Source organism: Thalassophryne amazonica, chromosome 16, assembly GCF_902500255.1.
Source record: "Thalassophryne amazonica chromosome 16, fThaAma1.1, whole genome shotgun sequence".
Lineage (NCBI taxonomy): Eukaryota > Metazoa > Chordata > Actinopteri > Batrachoidiformes > Batrachoididae > Thalassophryne > Thalassophryne amazonica.
This window is the reverse complement of record NC_047118.1, coordinates 56,577,650-56,598,034: the sequence shown is the minus strand read 5'-3', so window position 1 is coordinate 56,598,034 and position 20,385 is coordinate 56,577,650. Positions and strand designations below refer to the sequence as shown.

The following is a 20,385-nucleotide window of genomic DNA, read 5'->3' as shown; positions in this document are numbered from 1 at the left end:
GCATCCCCAAAGGTCTCAGCCGTTCACAAACAAAGATGGGGTGAGGATCACCACTTTGTGAACAACTGCATGAAAAAAATAGTACAACAGTTTAAAACAATGTTTCTCAACATTCAATTGCAAGGAATTGAGGGATTCCGTCATCTACAGTCCATAATATAATCAGAAGATTCGGAGAATCTGGAGAACTTTCTACAAGTAAGCGGCAAGGCCGAAAGCCAACATTGAATGCCCGTGACCTTCGATTCCTCAGGTGGCACTGCATGAAAACCAACACCATTGTGTAAAGGGCGTGGGCTCAGGAACACTTCAGAAAACCATTGTCAGTTAACACAGTTCGTCGCTACATCTACAAGTGCAAGTTAAAACTCTACTATGCAAAGCGAAAGCCATACATCAACAACATCCAGAAACGCTGCCGCCTTCTCTGGGCCCGAGCTCATTTGAAATGGACAGGCACAAAGTGGAAAAGTTTGCTGTGGTCTGATGAATCCACATTTCAAATTGTTTTTAGGAATCATGGACATTGTGTCCTCTGGACAAAAGAGGAAAAAGACCATCCAGACTGTTTCCAGAGGAAAGTTCAAAAGCCAGCATCTGTGATGGTATGGGGGTGCGTTAGTGCCCATGGCATGGGCAACTTATACATCTGTGATGGCACCATGAATGCTGAAAGGTACATCCAGGTTTTGGAGCAACACATGCTGCCATCCATGCAACGTCTTTTTCCAGGGACGTCCCTGCTTATTTCAGCAAGACAATGCCAAGCCACATTCTCCACGTGTTACAACAGCGTGGCTTCGTAGCAAAAAAGTGTAGATATTAGACTGACCTGCCTGCAGTCCAGACCTGTTGCAGTCCAGACCTGTTGCCCATTGAAAATGTGTGGTGCATTATGAAGCACGAAATACAACAACGGAGACCCCGGAATGTTGAACAACTGAAGTCGTACATCAAGCAAGAATGGCAAAGAATTCCATTCACAAAGCTTCAACAGTTAGTGTCCTCAGTTCCCAAATGCTTTTTGAGTGTTGTTAGAAGGAAAGGTGATGTAACACAGTGGTAAACATACCACTGTCCCAGCTTTTTTGAAACGTGTTGCAGGAATCCATTTCAAAATGAGCAAATATTTGCACAAAAACCATAAAGTTTATCAGTCTGAACATTAAATATCTTGTCTTTGTGGTGTATTCAATTGAATATAGGTTGAACAGGGTTTGCAAATCATTGTATTCTGTTTTTATTTACATTTTTCACAACGTACCAACTTCATTGGAATTGAGGTTGTACAAGCCCACCAATCAAATAACAAGGATCCACTCAGCTGTTATAAAATGCTCGTCTTTTCCTTGTTTTTACTCAGGTACGGTCGGGCCTACATCACTTCCGCTTTGTTACGGCCGCCATTTCGGATCGACACTGAAAACAAACTGTACGCACACTCGCAACCATTATTGATATAGTTGTCTTTACCACTGATTATTCGCAAAGGCCTGCCGATTTGGTCATGCCAAATGGCGTATGAGTATGTGGAGAGCCTTGATAGGTGTGCAAAATTTGCTGCAGTTAAAAAGCTGTAGTTGGATCACGGGATCGAGCTGATGGCCCACCGCGAAGCGAGCTGCCGTCTTTCCCAGCCCCTGCTTCTCAGCGCCCCTTTGATGCTCTTAGCTGACCCCACGGGGTCTGAAGCATTTACTTTGAAAAAATTTGCACGTTCAAAGCAGGCCCAGTCACCTGAATTCCCAACCAATGAATAATGGAATAGGACTCCGGTTCTATTTTGTGGGTTTTGTCTCTCTGAACTGGGGCCATGATTAAGAGGGACGGCCAGGGACATTCGTATTGTGCCACTAGAGGTGAACTTCTTGGACCGGTGCAAGACGGGCGAAAGCATTTGCCAAGAATGTTTTCATTCCTCCAACATTCAGTTTGAAGACAATCAGATACCATTGTAGTTCCGACCATAAATGATGCCAACTAGCGATCTGGCAGCGTTACTCCCGTGACCATCCTTGTTTACTCGGCTGATAGCTCAAAAAAAAAAAACTGCACTTTTCGATCTTTTAAATTATCATGGTTGTTACAGCCAACTGCAACACACGATCATGGCATTCTCTGTGAAAACTGGTGCATATTCAGTAGAAAAAAAAAAGTTGCAAAACGATGCAAGCGGAGCGGGATGGACGTCGAGTAGGAAATGAGCGCAACAGCAGTTTGTTTTCAGCGGCTCCCTGGTTACTATGCACATTACTATGTGTGCGCGCATCAGGGACTCGGATGTCTGACCGTACCTATAGCCATGTTACCCCAGTTCCCGTCTGTAGGTGCTGTTTCCATACTATCATGTAGTGGTGGCTAGCATTTTGACTAGCTGTTGCGTATTTTTCTTATTTAATAAAATATTGTCCTCCCAAAGTCTAAACAGCTTTAAAAAGATTGTTTGCAGTCATTTGTAAGAAAATTACACTCCCTTAATGTATTTAATTTATCTCGAGAGCAGTGAAGCTCTCGACATAACGAGCTCAGAAACGAGCTTGTTTGTGATCAGTTTGCTAATGTGTGTTGATCTGGCTGTTTCCTGTTGTATTGATGCAACCTTGCGTTTGTGAGTTTAAATGTTTGTCTACTGTGACCTGGAACCAGATAAGCGGCAGAAAATGAATTGATATTTGTTTGACTAAATGCACAGTGACGGCCCAGTAAATGATGCAGCAAGATTCCATTTTGATAACTGAGCAAATAAAACTGTTGTTGATCCCTAATGTGACTGCCGCATTTAGCAAATGCTAAACGCACTGAAATAAGCAGAAATAAAACAAATTTATAAAATGTAGCAAAGGTATTTTTTAATTGTTGGGTGTCATGTGAAGGTCTCTTAGGAAAAAGTCAGTGTGCATTATGTTTGATATGCAAAACGCTTGTGTGTGCATTCTGTGCCTTGCCTGGTTGCTTATAGGTTGTGTTCAATTTTGATTCTGTTAATTTGCATCAAAGTTATAGTTTGGTAGAACCAATAACATTGTGTGCACACAAATGTTTAAAAGGCCTGCCTGCTGATCTCATTACAGTAAATGTCAACAGAAAATCTATAGAAACGTTCCTTAGTGTTCTGATTTCACAAAACAACAAAAAGCTACAGCATGTTGAGCATGAAGTGTGTACTTGTGTTTTCCATCCATCATTTCAGTTACACTGAATATTATAGATGTGCAGTGTGTCTTGCATCAGACTAACTGCAAATGTTGTAACAAAATGTGACCCATGCATGATCTGAGAGATGAGCAATTCCAACCCAAAGGCTCTCTTTACCTTCCAGTTTGGGTCCAGAATTGTCCCGATTCTGAGGCAACAGGACCTCTGTAAGTCACAAGCCTCCATCGGCTTTCAGCCAAACAATCGCTTTTCTGTTTCTTTTCTTACGCTTCATTCCCTTTGCTGTCATTGGCTGTCAGGATGTCGGGCATCGCTTGTCTTTTCAGTCCTCTGGCCTGCACGGGTGTGGTCGAACTTAATTCTGTCAGTCCAGCAGGACTTGGGTTGTAAAAGAAGGATTTATGTGACACACTATCATGCAGAGAAGAAACTAACCTCTACGGAAGCATATTTGTGCCATATTAAATTCAAATTTGAAATACAATATAAATTTCATTTTTGCCCATCTTCTCTTTAAATTTATTTGGTTTGTCCACTAGGTGTCAGCAAAGTCTGTCCTAACTGGTGTGTAAGGCTTTATGATTTGTGTTACTGGGGAGGATGCAGGTGCAGAAAAACCACAGTCCAATCACAGTCTCTGAAGAGATCGCACTAGGAGCAGTGACAGATGCAGAAAAGGATGCACTTACTCATTTAGGTTTGCCCATCTGCCTGTATCATTGGTGCTAAGTGCTGGTGGGGGCTAGTTTGCATGCCTGGTTGTTGTTACAGATCGTGTCATGCATCTCATATCTGAGTCAGCAATCACATAAAATAAAAAAAAGTCCACCTGCAGAAGAGTGAATTGTCTAATAACATAATTGGGGGAATTCGTGCCTCCACCTATTTTTCCCTTTTTAATACCCCTGTCCAATCGGTCTGTGTGAAATTGGAAATAAGTGTTTAATTTTGAGCTCTTCCTATTGGCACTCGGAATACATTCAACATACCTGCATCTGTCCTTTCATCCAAAGACAATGCATTGCATTTGCTTTTGACAAGCTTTGCTGGCCCCTGCTGTGCAAAACTAAAAAGTATAACAAAGGAACATGGGCATAAAATAAAATGCAACACATGAATATGGGTAAATGATTTGCAAATGTGATGAGTATCTTATTCTAATAAAGCAGAAATGTTCATTTCAGCAGTGAAGAGCCAAAACTGTGGCAGTTTGTTTTACTGGCGCACACTTTTTGCAGATGACATTATGTTGTGCAGTAGCACAAGCAAGACAAGGAAGTTGGAAGAACAGTGAAGAGGTTTGACGATCAATAGGGAAAAGAATATGTGAGGTCTCATTAAGAAGTTGGCCTGCAGGGAGAAGTACTGAAAGAATAAGTAAGTCTAAGTACCTGGGAGTGAGGCAGGTGAAGATGGTGAATTAGACAGAAATAATTTGGCCTAAAAAAAATTGACTTTGACATAATTTGTACTCCTTAAGAATTCAAAAAAATGTATATAACTTGGGCTATCTATGACTGGATATTATGGAGTAAAATCAATTTAAAAGGTAAATTTCAGTTTGTACAGGGATCACAAGTTAAAGTTGCTCCAATTCTGGTAAAATATGATTCATATTATTGGTTGAGCTAACAGGATTGGTAAGTGGAATAGTTTTGACCATGCTGGATGCTTGGTTTTCAAAGTATTGGTGAAAGAATTGCAGTTCATTGAGGCTTTTCAGGTTTCAAATCCCGCAAAACCTCGGAGAGGTCACCGCGCTGTGAGATCTCAGTAACATTGAGAACTGCATTGAGACCCTCTGATCACGCTGCAATTTAACCGCTGCACACAGACACCACCATTAACATTGCAACATAAATCTATTTTTATATTGTGCCTAAAACTCTCGTGAATATACTGTCTGGGTTTTTAGACGGTGTTATTGCGTTTATGTAAACATGCGAGAATCACAGGCTGTCTCTCCATTATTTTCAATGGGAGCTGCTGTGAGCTACGCTCACTTCCTGTCGTTCTGGGAGAAAGTGAAGTTTGCTCTTTAACGTCTTGATTATTGTTCTTTACAACACTGTTTGCCCTCTTTGTTCCAGACTAATATATATATATATAATATGTTCGGTTTGCGCTTATTAAATTCCATGCAGATTAAACGTAGCAGACACGGATTATTTGTTATAATTGCTTTAGCAAGTTTTCAGGATATCATGCAGCAGTCTCTTATTAACGTGACGAAAAGCATAAAAAAATTACATTTTTGTAGTATAATATTCATTTACAATTGTCATCATGTGGATTCTTTATGTTGTTTTGACTGCAGCGACTCTCTGGCGCACAAGGGATTATGGGATACATGAAAACCCCGAATTGGATTCTATGACATTATGTCTCCCTGTAATGTGATAACTAAGACAGACTATTCTTTTTTTAAAAACCCTATTAGGTCAACTAATAATTTGCATCACTTTTTTTTTTTAAACCAAAACTGGAGTAACTTTAACGTTTGACCCCCTGTACAAACCTAAATTGCTCCATAACTTAATAACGTTAAGTCATAGATGGTTCTAACTACCTTTTTGGAATCCCTATGATCAGACAAATAATGCGGTATACTTGTCAATGTGACTGGAACATTTTTAAATGTTGAGCCCCCTTTGTAATCTTTTATTGACCCTAACTTGACTAAAGCTGCTACGCCGGAATGGGTACGATAATACCCATTCCAATACTCAATATCGATAATATTGAAGTTGGATTATAAGTGTTGTTTATTCTCTTTAAGTGATACCGAAAACCTGCTTGGACCATTGACCATTGACTAAGATAGATGAGTGAAAGGAAGAAATTATAGAATCAAAGGAACAATAGCAAAAGTAGGACATATAAATATTAGTGAAAACTCAAGAAAGATGAGGTGGTTTAAATGTGATAAAAGAGATGAATATGTCTGTAAAAGTGTTAAGAAGTGAACTACAGGGGAAGGCTGAAGTGCAGGTGAATGAATAAAGGAAGACTTGAAAGAAAAGGTTTATGGCAAGGTTAAATGAAAAAACGTTAGTCACCAACATCAACCCCAGCACTGACGTGGGAACAGACTATAAACGTAGGCACATAAAAGTCAACACATATATTTGCAAAGGCCTAAAATGCTTCCATGTACTCATGCACGCCTGTTAAGTTTCTTTTAACTATTTTTCCCCAATGCTTGCTTGCTAATATTCATGGATTGGAACAGAAATTGAGGAAGGTAGAATTCTACAGGGGAGTTGAGTTTCGTAGGGCCTCTTTAAACTTTGTGCTTTCAACCTAACTGTCCATGTTCCTTGCCCCACCTCTCCTTTCCCAACAGTGACTGTCCCCTGGAGGTGTACCTCCGGCCCACCTTCGCCGACGACCGATCTGCAACCATCTTCTACTAGCGACGCCGGCGTCACCTCTTCTCCACTCGTGTCATCCCCCCCCTTTAATCTCCCTTTTAATCTCTCTTTTCATAAGGCGAGGAAAAGGGCCCAGAGGTGTGAGTGGAGAAAGCAGTCACCTCAAGGAACCTGTTACTCTTCTTATTTAGATCACAGTAGTTAGCGTTTTCAAGTGATGTCATCAGTCTGTACACATGAATATTTCGCTGCACTTCTGTCTTTTGTTTTCCATCCGCTATTCACTGTAACTTTTGAGGATTATTTACAACGGACTGACAGTGAGGATGCTGATCTCAAACACTGGCTTTGGCGGTGCTTTATTGCTGGGTCACAAGCACTGAAGACACTGTCCGCCATATTGTTTCACCCAAAACTGCTTTTTGTCATCTTCATAAAATTACAGCAGCATCTTCTGCACAGACTCAAGTGTAGGATCTAGTCATGTGCACAAACAAGTACGTGTGGGTTAAGCAGAGATTTCTACTGCAAGATTTTTGTCATTTTATTTTGTCTCTGTGCAAGGTGTGGGTGTACTGTTGTCATGGTAATTGAGGTAGCTACTCTTTGAGCATGATGTGTGTGATTGTATGAGTGCAGCTGTCAAATTCAGTGTGTCATGTCTGGACCACATCATGCATGTAAGGACTAAACCGTTTAGACCAGAGGTCCTCACATTATTTGAAGTGCCATCAATTTATCTGGATGGAGGACCATTGGTCAGAAGTAAATGCTGATGTGAGAATTTACATACATATTTAAATATATTATTTCATAGAAAATTACCAGGAGAAATCTAAAATAAAACACTACTCTTTAACTTGCTGAACTGTAATTTATTAAATTGCATTGTCAGCTGCCACAATAGGCCACCATAACAGGAGTCCCAGTCACATGTGCATTTGAGACTATTGACATGAGTGCTATAAGCTTCCGGTTTGCTTTATAAAGTTCATTAGAACAAAACTATTTCTTACCACACACCCATATCATGATTTTATCAAAACTAGCATTATTCCTGACTTGCGGCACATTTTTGTTGTTGTACTGTGGCTGTAATTGTGTGTTATAAATGGTATGTGCATTTAAATTTGTAGATGAGACAAATGATGGGTTACACAAAGTGTTTAGAATGAGTACTGCAGTCCAGATGGAAGAGATTGTTGTTGCACAAACTCAAATATAGGCACTCGATTGTGTCGTTACATTCCTGCTTCAGGATTGTGGGGTTTTTATTTTTATTTCTGTATGCAAAATGTGGGTGTGCGGTTTTCACGGTGATTAAGCTAGCAAATGCAAAATAAAATGTGAGTACTAGGCTGTAACGACTTAAAAAGCCCATCCAGTAGCTGTGATTAACTAGTTAAGGTTACCTTATCTTAGTTGAAAGTCAACAGGTCATAGCCAGCCAGCTCGGCATGTCTTCTGGGCTCAAGGCAGTCTCCATGTTTCAAATGCCTCTCCAATATTAACTTATTTGAAGGACACAAAGGCTTTTTTAGTCGGGTAGAACTTCTCTCCAGATTTTCTTTCTTCCACGGATTCAGCACTGTGCGTTTGTCTGATTCTTCTCTGGTGTTGAAATGCTATTGGCTGTAGTATGAGGCAGTGGGCGGGTTCAGACAGGCTCAAACACCAGCAAACAAACTGAATACTTCCAACAAGAATATACAGGTTGTAGCCTTGTCAGAGAAGCTCGTATTTCAATTTGGCATGCTTCCTTGATCACCGATGACATACCGTGGTCGTTTTCTGAGTTTACTGTTTTCTGAGTTTACTGCTTCATATTACATACCGCTCTTTTAACTCTCATGACAAGCACATTAATGTGAGCCTGCATTAATACATGAGAATGTATTTTACAAAATATTTATTGTCATGCTTGATTATTTTCATGCAAAGAAAACCTGTTTACACCCAAACTATGGCAAAACTAGCATTTTGTATTAAATAAATGGTCATTATTTTGAAGAATTTATTTTAAATGGCTATTTTTAAATCATCTAAATAACGTTACATAAAAAAAAATTGCAACTCGCCATATGAAACGCCCCCACAAAAGGCAAAATGTAAATTTTTCACTTTTAAAAACAGTCCAGTGTGAAGTAGCGTTTCCATCCTTTTGAGTTGTCGGATGTTTTCTTTTTGGGTGAGACAATATGGCAGATAATGTCACAAAAACTTCATGTAGTTACTGTTCTAGCGTTTAGAGATTGGTGTTCAGAATGAACGCAAGATGGTCAGTCATCACTGTAAGAGTGTAGTTTGACTATAGGAAGGTGAGTAATAATAATGATTCTGGTTTTCTTAATTCACTAAATATATACTAGTTATGATACAGTACACCCACACTTTCTAATGTGGGAGCTGTGCCTTTTTAATTTGTTTACAAAAGGCTTCCTGCAGCACTGAACCTATCAGTCTGTACACTGGTGTGAGGGACGAGTCACAGTTCAACATGGACTTTCGTAGTATTCCGTATATTTGGGAGTATTTGCTTGTATAATTTTGATTCCATACTGTTTTTGCAGATGCTATAGCACAACTTGCAGTTCAACAGAAGCAATATTTTGCTTTCTTTTTTTCCTCTTTAGAGCTACCAGATGAAATCCAGTGCATGCATCTTTTATTTTATTTTTTTAATGTTTAGCTTTGAGGGAGCAGTAAGTTTGCAGATGTAGTTGTGGATGATTTATTCTCTGTTACACACTAACATGAACCCAGACTTTAAAGCAGCGGCTTTTACCTTAATAAAATAATTTTGTGTGATTGAGACAAAGATGTCACTTAGACGGTAATAAACACTATGAAAAATCTATTTCCCACAGATGCAAACTGAGAAATGATCATTCTTATGTCACATAACCCATATGGGCAGTAAGTGTCAAATGCATTTTTCCCCCTTTGCTTTTTGTTCTTTTCTCACTTTTGTCCCTTTGTATTTTATCTGTACAGTACAGAAAGTGCATATTAATTAACTTGTGGAAATAAATCTTAAAATGGGCATCATTGTTAGGTGTTTCTATGAACTTTTCTTTGCAGAAGATTAAGGTATTTTGAGCTCGGATCACTGCATGTTCACAGCAGATTCAAAATAAACCACATTGGTTTTCAGTGCGTCTGAGCCACGTCAGATGTGAACGTTAATGGTGAAGTCTGACATCTTAGTGATTGATTCTACTGCAAAATAAACTACTGCCTAATGCACCAATCATAATAAAAATGAAAGGCACCGGGGGCTGATGCATACTGTGTGCGCTCTGTACACAGATGTTTATATTCTGCACATGGCTAAGGGACTCTGTATTATGATTTCTCTGTGACTTCATGAAAGCACCAAATGATTACAAATATTTTACTGATCAGTACTGTTTAGACTGAGTGTTTAGCCATATTGGTAGCTGAGATATGATGGTAAACATGCTTTTTGTCCCCAGTCGGCAGGACATAGAAATGCTGTCCATCCTTTCATCTCTCCATCCGTAGGAAACCGTACTCCCTATAACCTTTCATAGATTTGAGACACGTTTGAGACAAATTTTCAGAAGGGCGAAGTTAAATATTGAAGGTAACACAGCCAAAACTAGTGTCTGTGTGTGTGAAAGACTGTACCCTCAACAACTTTCCAAAGATTTCAGACAGGTTTGTCAAATTTGCAGCAGACATGTATTCAACTTCAGTAATGAATGACCCTGACCTAATTTTGAAGGTCATAGGGCCAAAAACACCAATAAATTTTCAAACCAAACTGGGAGCAAGGACACATCTCGAAGGTCTAGGTCATGTTGGATGACGACTGGCCTTCACTTACTGACCTCTACAAATTTCCAGGGGCTTCATTTGCAGTAAGGATGCATCTGTTGAAGATGTAGGTCAAGGTCGTACGCCAGCACTGTAACCATCAGGCCCTTTTCACTCACACTTCCACACCTTTTCCAAACCAATAAAACTGCGACGTATACACAGATTCTTCTTGGTTACCTATTTCTCTGAATGTAGTTTCCCCAAAAAACTTGGGAATTCATCTCCACAGTGATTATTACAATGCCGTTTGAAGTTGCATTCCTCTTCTTATGACATGGCTGCAGGAAAATCACAAATGGGTATGGGATGACACACATTTCTGCAATAGGGGACACACAGTCTTCAGGCTGATATAGCATTTTTGGACAGTATTGTACTTGGTCTTGAACATTGACCAATCTGTTCCAAATGTTCATCTGGAGACACTAAATTAAGTTATAATCCCTCCATGTTTCATGAGAATATTACTGTTTTTCAGTTATTTTGCTATCTCTCTCTCACACCCACACACTATGCTCTGCTCCTGTGTCAACATGCAGGGTAGTAAGATAAATTATAGGATTTTGGAACTGCAAGACTCACATCAGGACTAAAAATAAGTATTCATAGTGTCATGATAGATGTCTGACCCATGTGTTGACCCAGCTCATTCACCTAATGGAATAAACTGATCTGTAAATTTGACTAGGTTCACTAAACCACTAGTTGTTTAGTCCTTAGTGTCAAATTATTTACAATACACAACCTTCTGCACACTCTAATATAGTTCTTTGGCAAAAACTGAATGGTTACCATGGTAAAATCTAAAAACGCAACCTGTAACTCTGTTCACAGTGCCCACTGAGACTAAAAAGCAGATTTCTGGATTAATTTGTGACCCAAGGGCTCTATTTAGATAGGTGATTCCTCCCCAGAAACAATGGGAAAATGCAGACGTGAGCACAATTAAATCACAGCTCACTGTATTTCAGCAACAAGTTGGCAAAATCTACCACTGTTCTTCTCTACAAGGGTCAAGACAGAAGTCAGACTACCAGAGCAAGAATTTTAGCTGAGGAAGCTTCTGCGATTTGAAGCGAAACGTCCTCACGTCAAGCAACCCAGTCCAGTCGAAGATTCGAGCTTCTCTACACTGAAAAGAAAGAATCATAGTCAACATATGGTGGCATAATGCTGCACAAAAATAGTTTGTTGGGAATAATTTGAGGAAAAATTAATTTTTATATGCATGGGACACAAACCTGATTGGGTGACGGTATATTGTGCACAGAAATAAATAAATTAAATAAAACATCCACCTTTCTGAGATATTTTGAACGCAAGTAGTGGTGATTATAATCCCCACCCTCCACTGTGGGTTGTCAAAGTTAATAAGTATTCCAAAATACAAAAAGAGGCAAAGTATTTGGATTTATTGGTTTTGGGACAGTACACCAGCCATGAGTGAGAGAGAAATAATACAGCGATGTTACTTTCGGTGCAAAGAGCAACCCACTTCACCTTCTCTAAAGCCAACAAACTTTATCTCTTTGGCAAATCTGACAGATTCTCTTTTGAATTCCATTTAATCACATGCTCATACAAAAATACTAACAGTGTGTTCTCTTCCTGCACATCAAAAAAAGGCAAGATGTGAGGAAACACAATTGGCACTTTGAGCTACAGAGGGGCGGCAGGAGGGGTGGGGGTTCGTCAATACAGCAGGAGTAATTCAAGTCAAGCTACCTTCTACATGTTGAGAGTATTCATACAATATGCAAGATATTCATGTGTCAGTTATTTTCTTTGTTTGTCCCCCCACCCCCATTTCTGCCTCAAACAGGCATTCCACAGAAACGTAAGATGAACAGGAGGAGGACCTAAAGATGCACGATGTCCAATGAGCCAAATTTTCCTATCATTTAAAAGGTAACAAAATGAAACTTTCCAGCCTCCGTAGACCATGACCCACACAAAAGTGTATGATGTCCTTCCACAGTGGTCACTGTAGCGAGTCAGGGGCCAGTTTAAGTTATACAGGGATCAACACTTTATAAAAGCTCCAATAATGTTTATTATATCACATTATTAGTGTGATCATAACTATTACAAAAAGTTAGTTTGTGCAATGTAGCCTCACTCCTTCAGTTCAGCCGCTTGACTGTTGATCATCAAATTAGTTGTCTTGCAGCTATTTTACTGGTCTGTAGCCTCTTGTTTTTGACTAGTGTTCCCGGTGCATATTCCAACTGGACAACCAAAAAAGGAGACCAAATTAGCTGTATTTCACACATTATGGACATTGTGTCCCTCCAATGCAATATCACTGTGGAAATAAGACATAAAGGTATGACATTTTGGGGTAAAACCAGAAAAAAATGACCTGTAAACACAGTCAATATTGCTCCAAATTTGGTAAACACTGATGCAATAATTTGAGGATTAAAAAAATTGCACTAAGCATCATAGATGCTTAGTTATGTCATCTGGCAAAATACATCACGTGATCAGAACTTTTATTTTAACACCTATTAATTCCATCTCAATTTGCATTTAAAAAAAAAAACTAGAGAAACTTTCATTCTTGTTTATATGTACTTTTTGTTTTTAAAACCATAAACAATGCCTTTAGGCCTTAGACCTTACAAACTATGCTTTATTTTTTGACAAATAATGGCCCACAAGTCGTGGGCATGTTTCCAGTGCAGTAGAGTCCCCAGTTCAAGGTCACCCCTGCCCATTGTCCATGTGTGGTGGAATTGTGTCATGAAGGGCATCTAGCATAAAATGTGCCAAATCAACATGCAGATCCGCTCTGGATCTGCTGTGGCGACCCCCAGTGAAACAAGGAAGAAGCCGAAGGGACTTAATTCATGCTCTTACAAATTATATTTGAATTTCTCCAACATGACTCTGGGAAGGTTGTACATTTTTGTGTGTTGTGGTATACTGAGGCTGGATTGTGTCGTTTTGTTTACTTGGGCGACACAGATTAGGTCGAAATTGGCTGTGTGGACTGTGTTCTTCACAGTTTGATACTTCTGAACCATGCAGAAAAATAACACAATTTCCACGTGTGTGTGTGTATGCACCGCCATCCATCACTGCAGCATCAATCCATTGCTTATGAAATCTATCATCAGGTGTGTAAATATTTGGATATTGTTCAGCGATCTATCACAGTTTAATAGGAGTTAAAAGTAAATTATGAATTTGATCTAAAAGTACAGATTATCAACATCAGTTTGATAACATACAAATCGGGTGAACTGTCAATCCATTTAAATGTGTTCTGGAATCTGATCCAGGCAGTTTTATTCACTTTTGTTCGTGTTGTGAGAGTGGCTGCTTTTGTCAGAGGTGTGTCCTTAATCTGTATTAACCTCAGTCCGTATTCCAACCCTCACACCATTTTACATTGACGTACATGCATTATTTCATGAAGAAATTACAAAAATACATATAAAAAATAAATATTGCATTAAAATTTAAGGGCTTTTTCCTTTGGCCCACCTCTCTCCAAAGCTGACAAAAATGTCTGCACTCTGAGCTAATGACCAGTGTTTCAATTCTAATATTCTGCATTAAACAGCTAAAGCAATGACTCATTTCAAATACAGCTTATATACCATAAAGTGAATGCATTCTGGTATATAATTTCAGAATGTGGTTTAGTGTGGGATGTTATAGTTTAAATATAAGAATTTATGCAAATTAACCAAGAAATGAAACTTAACTGTTCAGATGCAAATAAACTGAATTTGCAACCAAATCCCAGTAAATGTTGAATACACTGCATGATTTTAATGCTGCCTTTTATCTTGCACTTCTGTTTTTTTTTTTTTTTTTTTTTTGCAGTTGTTACATATGTGCATCACAGATTCCATTCGCACTTCCCATACTTTGGGGTGTGATACCAAAACAAACTGCACCACTTGCATTTTTTGTCTTCGGTGTCGCAGACCGAACGGTCCGCCCCTAAAAATTGGTCCGCCCTGCCTCCACTGCGCATGCGTCATTTCGGACCTCAGCAGCTCATCTGAGACTGACTCTCTTCACCCAAAGCGATCAAATGGATTAATGGGATTATTAACCATCAGATGACAAGGTAAAACCTCTTAAATCATTCTAAAGTCAGTTTTAAGCAGAAACGAGGTGATAATCCATAAACCGTGGCTGATGACACATGCGCAGTGAAGGCAGGGCAGACCGATTTTTAGGGGGACCGTTCAGTCGGCGATACTGGATTTCAATCATGGACTGTAAATGATAAAACCCAGAAGCTGCCCACTGCATGCTCACTTTCTCTGCATGAGGTTTTATTTTTAATTTTTTAATTTTTTAATTTGAAAGAATTGCTTTCCGATTCATATTGATATTGTACCGAGATGAATTCCACTCCTTGTCTACAGAGGCTTCAGTTTTAAAATTTGGACCCAGTTTGATGACAGGGAGGGTTTTAGAAGTGAGTGAGTGGTGATGGAGTGAACACCGATTTTGTTTGCTTCATCACAGTCCTAACTGCATTTTCTTCTGCTGAGCCTAAGACTTGGATTGAGAGACAAATGTTCAGCACCACCACAGCTGCCGCCTGCTTAAGTCATAATTTGTTTTTCACCACAGTCTCCAGTGCACCAACTATTAAACAGAAATGTTCTTTAACAGTCTTCAAAAATCTCCATTTGATGACTAGCAGAAGGACCAAGGCAGCTAATGAGAGAAGCAGCAGTGAACTTTTATGTATTTATTTTATTTTGAATATTTTGAATCTTAGAAATTAAATGACCCTTTAGGTCACCAGTGTAAAGTAATGCTGCACTGAGCAAAGGTTATTGTTTAATTTATATTAAAATTTCTATACTGATATTTTTCATTTCAGCACACCATGTGGTTGCACGACTCAAGCTGCCGGACCTGCAGCCATTAGACACTATAGAATAAAAAGAAAATGTGCAAATCATCAAGGGGTTTCACCACAGTAGGAGGTACTGTCTCATAAAGGGTCACCAGGGTCAGATGCCCCAAAGGTCAATATAAAAGAACTCTGTAAAACATTTAGTCATAATAATAATGATTTTCTGTGTAGAGAAGGATCAGAACTTGACCTCCTCCAGTCAGGACCACTTGGGGGGCTCAATGTTTTGGATCATCTGTACTGGTTCCTGTTGGATATGATGGAAAATAAGCACAGTTAATATATTTCTGAAGAAGGTGAAACCATCTGCAAAATACAAAATGTTTTAGCATAATGTTAATGAATGAGGTTTTTTTCCCGCCCATCAAAGTGGGGCAGAAAAAAAAAAATCTTGTAATGTCCATAAGTTAACAGTCAATACCCCGATTGTGCCCGAGTGTCAGAATGTCTTTGAGCAAGAACTTAATCAGCTCCACATGGAGGTGGATAAAAGCTGTAGAAATGGAAGCCAGTGGTTTTAAAATGGTGTGACTACAAACCTGTTTCTGCTCCTGCATGGTGGTCAGAGACATGAGTGATGGAGAAGCGTGAGACCATAAAACGGCTAAGTGCTATAGGTGCAGGTTTCTGAGCCACTGGACTCTTGGATGGAGACGTGGATGAGGATTTGGGCACAGCGACTGTGTCATGTGCAGATGTTGGAGGCTCAAACAGCAGGTCTTCTTCCCATACATAACCAGTACCTAAAGGCACACACAATCACAATGTGGATGAGATAAAATATCGTACCAACCAATATTGACCCATTCATCTCACATTTATGGAATTTAACGACTGATGTAATTTTGACAAAATTGCTTTAGGTTTTTTGAGTTGTTGAAAAATTAAAAATGCCACATTTTGTACAGTAGGAAGTTATAATAAATAACTGGATCTGCATCCAGATCACCAAAATGTAGGACCCTACGCACAGTATCCCCAAGTCCATTTTGGGTGTGTCCAACTCAATTTCACCCATCTCATACTCTGAGCACAAAACAGGGTGAGAAAAGCTTGTGGGAAGAAGCCATTCAGCATCCTGCACCGGATGGCATTGGAAGAACAGGCCATGAGAAAGGTGGCGAGGGTCCTTGATAATGGCGGAAGATCTGCGGATACAACGCTGCTGGTAGATGTCCATCAGGAATTGGAGCGAAGCACCGATGATTCTGGTGGCTGTCTTCACAATCCTGTTCAGCTGCCACTGTGCACAGGCCATGCAGCTCCCAAATCAGGAAGTGAGGCTATTTGTCGAGATGCTTTTAATAGTACTCCTATAGAAGGTGGTGAGTAGGGGGAGACTTGCCTTCCTGAGTCTTCAGAGGGTGTAGAGTCTCTGGGTGATTCTTTAACTATGGGCACTATTGGCCTTGTAAATGTAATTTCCACCACACCATTGCCTTACAATATAAAGCACCTTGGGGCAACTGTTTGTTGTGATTTGGCACTATATACATGTGCTCTGATGTCACTGTTTATCTCCATAGAAACTACCCAAACAATCTTTCATACAAACTGTTTAAAGGGACATTACAGTGTTGTGGTGGAAATTACGGCAATAGTGTGGGACAACTACATTTTGTTAAAAAAAAATCACACCAGTTGTATGACATTGAATACCCCAATTATGTTTTGATTATTTTACTGATATTTTATTCAGAGATATTTTAAAACATTAGAAAATAATGTTTCTTTACCATTCATTTTTATCATTGAAGATCAAAAGTCTGGGTGTGGGACAAGCACAAAACGGCAATATTTGCATATAATGATGCTGAAAAAATGTGAAAAAGTCATCATAGACTACTAGAACAAATTTCTTAACACATTTTCATTGTAAAGATAACTATAAAAGTGTGAAATTTCCCCTTTTTTCTGTTTTTCATACAATATGATCAAAGGACATAAGTGCCCGTAGTCTAAGAATCACCCCCCTGCATTGCATGTTTAACTGCTGTGGTGTTGGAGAAGGATAGGTCGTGAGCCGGATGGACTCCCACAAACTTAATGTTGTTGACGCTTCAACTACAGCACCACCCGTATTTAGTGCTGTGTGATGGTCTTTGCCATATCTCCTAAAGTCGATAGCCATCTTTCATTTTGCCTACACTGAGGATGAGACTGCAAGATGTTCACCATTCTACAAGGTGTTCCACCTCCATCCTGTAAGCAGACTCACTGTTATCACAAATGAGACCCACCACTGTTTGCTATCAGCAAACTATAAGATGGTTGGTGCTGAGTCAGTCAGAGATGAGCAGGCTGAACAACAGGGGGGTTAGGACACGGCCACGTGGTGAGCCTGTGCTCACGGAGATGGTTCTTGATGTATAACTGTCCACACTGACTCCACGTGATTTAGTCAGCAGACTTGTGAGAGGTTGTCCGGTGAGTTAATGGATCTGTGTCAAACTGTCAGAGAGCGATAGCAGCCACCAAATCTCCAAGATGAAGCAGCAAGGTCAAATTTAGTATTTTTCCACGAGTGCTTATGTTTGTTTAATGCTTGTTTTCAATCCAGTTTAATTGTGGCAACAGTGCACATGGTTCATGAACCCGCTTGTCAGAATATTAGAGATTAAACCCCATCAATACATTGCACTTGTCTTAAGTCTGTGTTTTCACTGGTCTATTGTGAAATGGCTTTGTTGTTCCACATGACAGCAATGTGCCATCACTGCACCTAACCACAGAGATTAAGGCAAAGATTGGATTTTCACAAATCGGCATTGCACATTTCTACTACCTGAATTAATCAGTGTGTTCCATATTGAGAAATCTACATGGGGTGACTGTTTAAGAGATAGTTGGCTGGGTAACAGCAAAAATATTTGCACGTTAACTCTGCTGAAAAGAAAAAAAAAATCTGGCATGCTGTTTAATTCAATATTTTTATACAGCACCTAAACATAAAAGACGTTACCTCAAAACGCAATACACAAGTAAGATCTGGATTCCAGACTGGGGGTGGGCAACATAGTGCAGGATTTCCTTACAACCAGTCACAGCAGATGGTTTTACTGATGAGCTGCTCCTCTCAATTTCAAGTCCTGATCATCTGTGAAATCACCTGCTGAGGCTTTTTTGTACCAAAGAAAACGTACACCATCTTGGCTCTTTGTAGCCCATCCCTGCTTGAGACCTGACCCACCCCATGACCAAGCACATCGGCTACGATGTTAAGCAATAACTCCCTTGCCATTTTTTGATTATGGGAAGAAGCTTCAAGCAGAATAGGGTAAAGTCCTGATCCCACCGAATAATAAAGCCATGAATGTCAGAAATTTCAGTGATTATTGGAATAATGAGCCACGTATATGAACATTACACAGACAATTAAAAAACACTGGGAGTGAGTGACAGTGATTGCGTCAGCACACCACATCACAACACAGCTTATCTGATCGATTATAATGAGATGTTAAATCTGTCGTAAACATATTTTTACAGCTGCTCATAAGAACGAATGAACATGCAGTTGTTTTACTAAGCTATTACACTAACATCCTTGTTTGTCCTCGTAGTACCTCGTACACAAATTGGCCCACACTGTTTTTGTTCAACTTTGAACTTCTCAAAATTAGTACCATGCCCAGAGATGAGTCTCATTAGCTGAATAATCTGCCTCTAAGAGCCACTATTCTCCCACGATTATTCATTATTCGGTGGGACCAGGGCTTTATGCTTGTCACCCATTTTTAATTTAGTCTTAGTCTTTGGTCACATTTCCTTTTTAGTTTTAGTCATATTTAGTCATTCACATCCCATTTTTATTTAGTCATGTTTTAGTCGACTAAAAGTCTGCTAATTTTAGAGGCATTTTAGTCTTTTGATTTAAAAAAAAAAACATTCAGTTATTTCTGATTACCATTTCAGTCAATATAGTGTTTCTCACATGAAATAACAAATGTTATCATTACCTGACAAAATATACTTGTTGAATTATAAACATAGCAGAGTTTGTTTTGCTGACGGCCAACATTTTGAAGGAGCTAATTGACGCTGCTAATTCTTCTAACATAAAAATTTCACTATGCTGTGAGCCCTCTGGAGGCATGAAGAGCTGTTAGAATTTAAAGCTGGACAAATTTCTAATGTGATTTTTCAGTGGACTGAGGAACTACACAGTCTTTTATTTTATTTTATTTATTTATTTATGTACGATTTTCGTATTCGTAGTTTTTGGAAGTACATGAAGTCAGTGCACAGCATCACGAACTACACTGTCACAATTTTAGGCTCCAATTTAAAGTTTGTGTTGGACTGTTGAGCACCAGTGGAACACCAAAATGGAAGTCCCTTTTCTGTTATAAATTAAAAATTGTTTATAAATTAATAAAATATCAAATAAGGGTCTATATTAGCCATAATATAAAACAATAATATTCTTCATTGAAAGATTTTGCGCTGTGTTGTATTAAAACACGAAGCGTTGGCTGTAATGTTAGTGTAAAATACTAACTTTTTGTGATGTTATAGATTCATTTCTCTCTGTAATAACACACAATTTATTCAAGCTTCCCTGAGTTAAACGGGGTGACTGCACTTAAATAATCCATCCCTCGCTGTCCGTCGTTCATCCTCGATAAAAGATAAAACATCCAGTTTGTCCTTGTCACTGTGACAATTGGTAAAAGTTATTTTTCTTTTTTTAAACTGTTGAAGGCTTTTGTGCAATGTCGCACTCACAGCCAGAGGTGAGTGATGTCAATATCTCATTGAAAACAATGGAACATCCAGCCTGCCACTTATAGCCATGTGAACGCTGCATCGCCACCTGCTGCCATTTTCATGTAGATGGAGATATTTTTTTGAAACCAAAAGCAGAAATCCTCCTTTTATAAAAGTAGTTGTGCATGTGAGGATTCAGTCCTAGATGACAAACCCACCCTTTTCAGAGATGTTTCCATCTTCTTCAGAAGCACAGCACATTTCAGAGGACTGAATTTCAACCTCAGACCCAGGTTGCAACTCAGTTGTTTTTCCTTCTGAAGATTCCTCCGCAGCAGACTCTGCTCCTGTGGACAAGTTGTAGTCAGCTAGCTCTCCCGTGGGACTCTCCTACAGTCAGAAATATAA

The 20,385-nt window shown here is 39.3% G+C and overlaps 2 protein-coding genes across 6 annotated transcripts in view; one reads left to right on the top strand and one right to left on the bottom strand.

Annotated features, from left to right (window-relative positions):
- Nucleotides 1-9,578, top strand: part of baiap2a (BAR/IMD domain containing adaptor protein 2a) — a 243,980-nt gene extending 234,402 nt beyond the window's left edge. For 2 of the 3 annotated variants that reach the window (XM_034191131.1, XM_034191132.1), the window contains exon 14: nucleotides 6,503-9,578. In XM_034191131.1, the coding sequence (XP_034047022.1) occupies nucleotides 6,503-6,572 (70 nt within the window). In that variant the 3' untranslated portion in view covers nucleotides 6,573-9,578. Of the gene's footprint in view, nucleotides 1-3,319; nucleotides 3,363-6,502 lie in introns of all 3 variants that reach the window. The other variant, XM_034191134.1, reaches the window with a different exon arrangement.
- A 5,138-nt stretch (nucleotides 9,579-14,716) lies between these two features.
- aatka (apoptosis-associated tyrosine kinase a) overlaps nucleotides 14,717-20,385 on the bottom strand; it is a 189,423-nt gene continuing 183,754 nt past the window's right edge. For all 3 annotated transcript variants that reach the window (XM_034190789.1, XM_034190790.1, XM_034190791.1), the window contains 3 exons: nucleotides 20,196-20,367; nucleotides 15,807-16,010; nucleotides 14,717-15,514 (listed from right to left, as the gene is read on the bottom strand). In XM_034190789.1, the coding sequence (XP_034046680.1) occupies nucleotides 15,486-15,514; nucleotides 15,807-16,010; nucleotides 20,196-20,367 (405 nt within the window). In that variant the 3' untranslated portion in view covers nucleotides 14,717-15,485. The remainder of the gene's footprint in view (nucleotides 15,515-15,806; nucleotides 16,011-20,195; nucleotides 20,368-20,385) is intronic.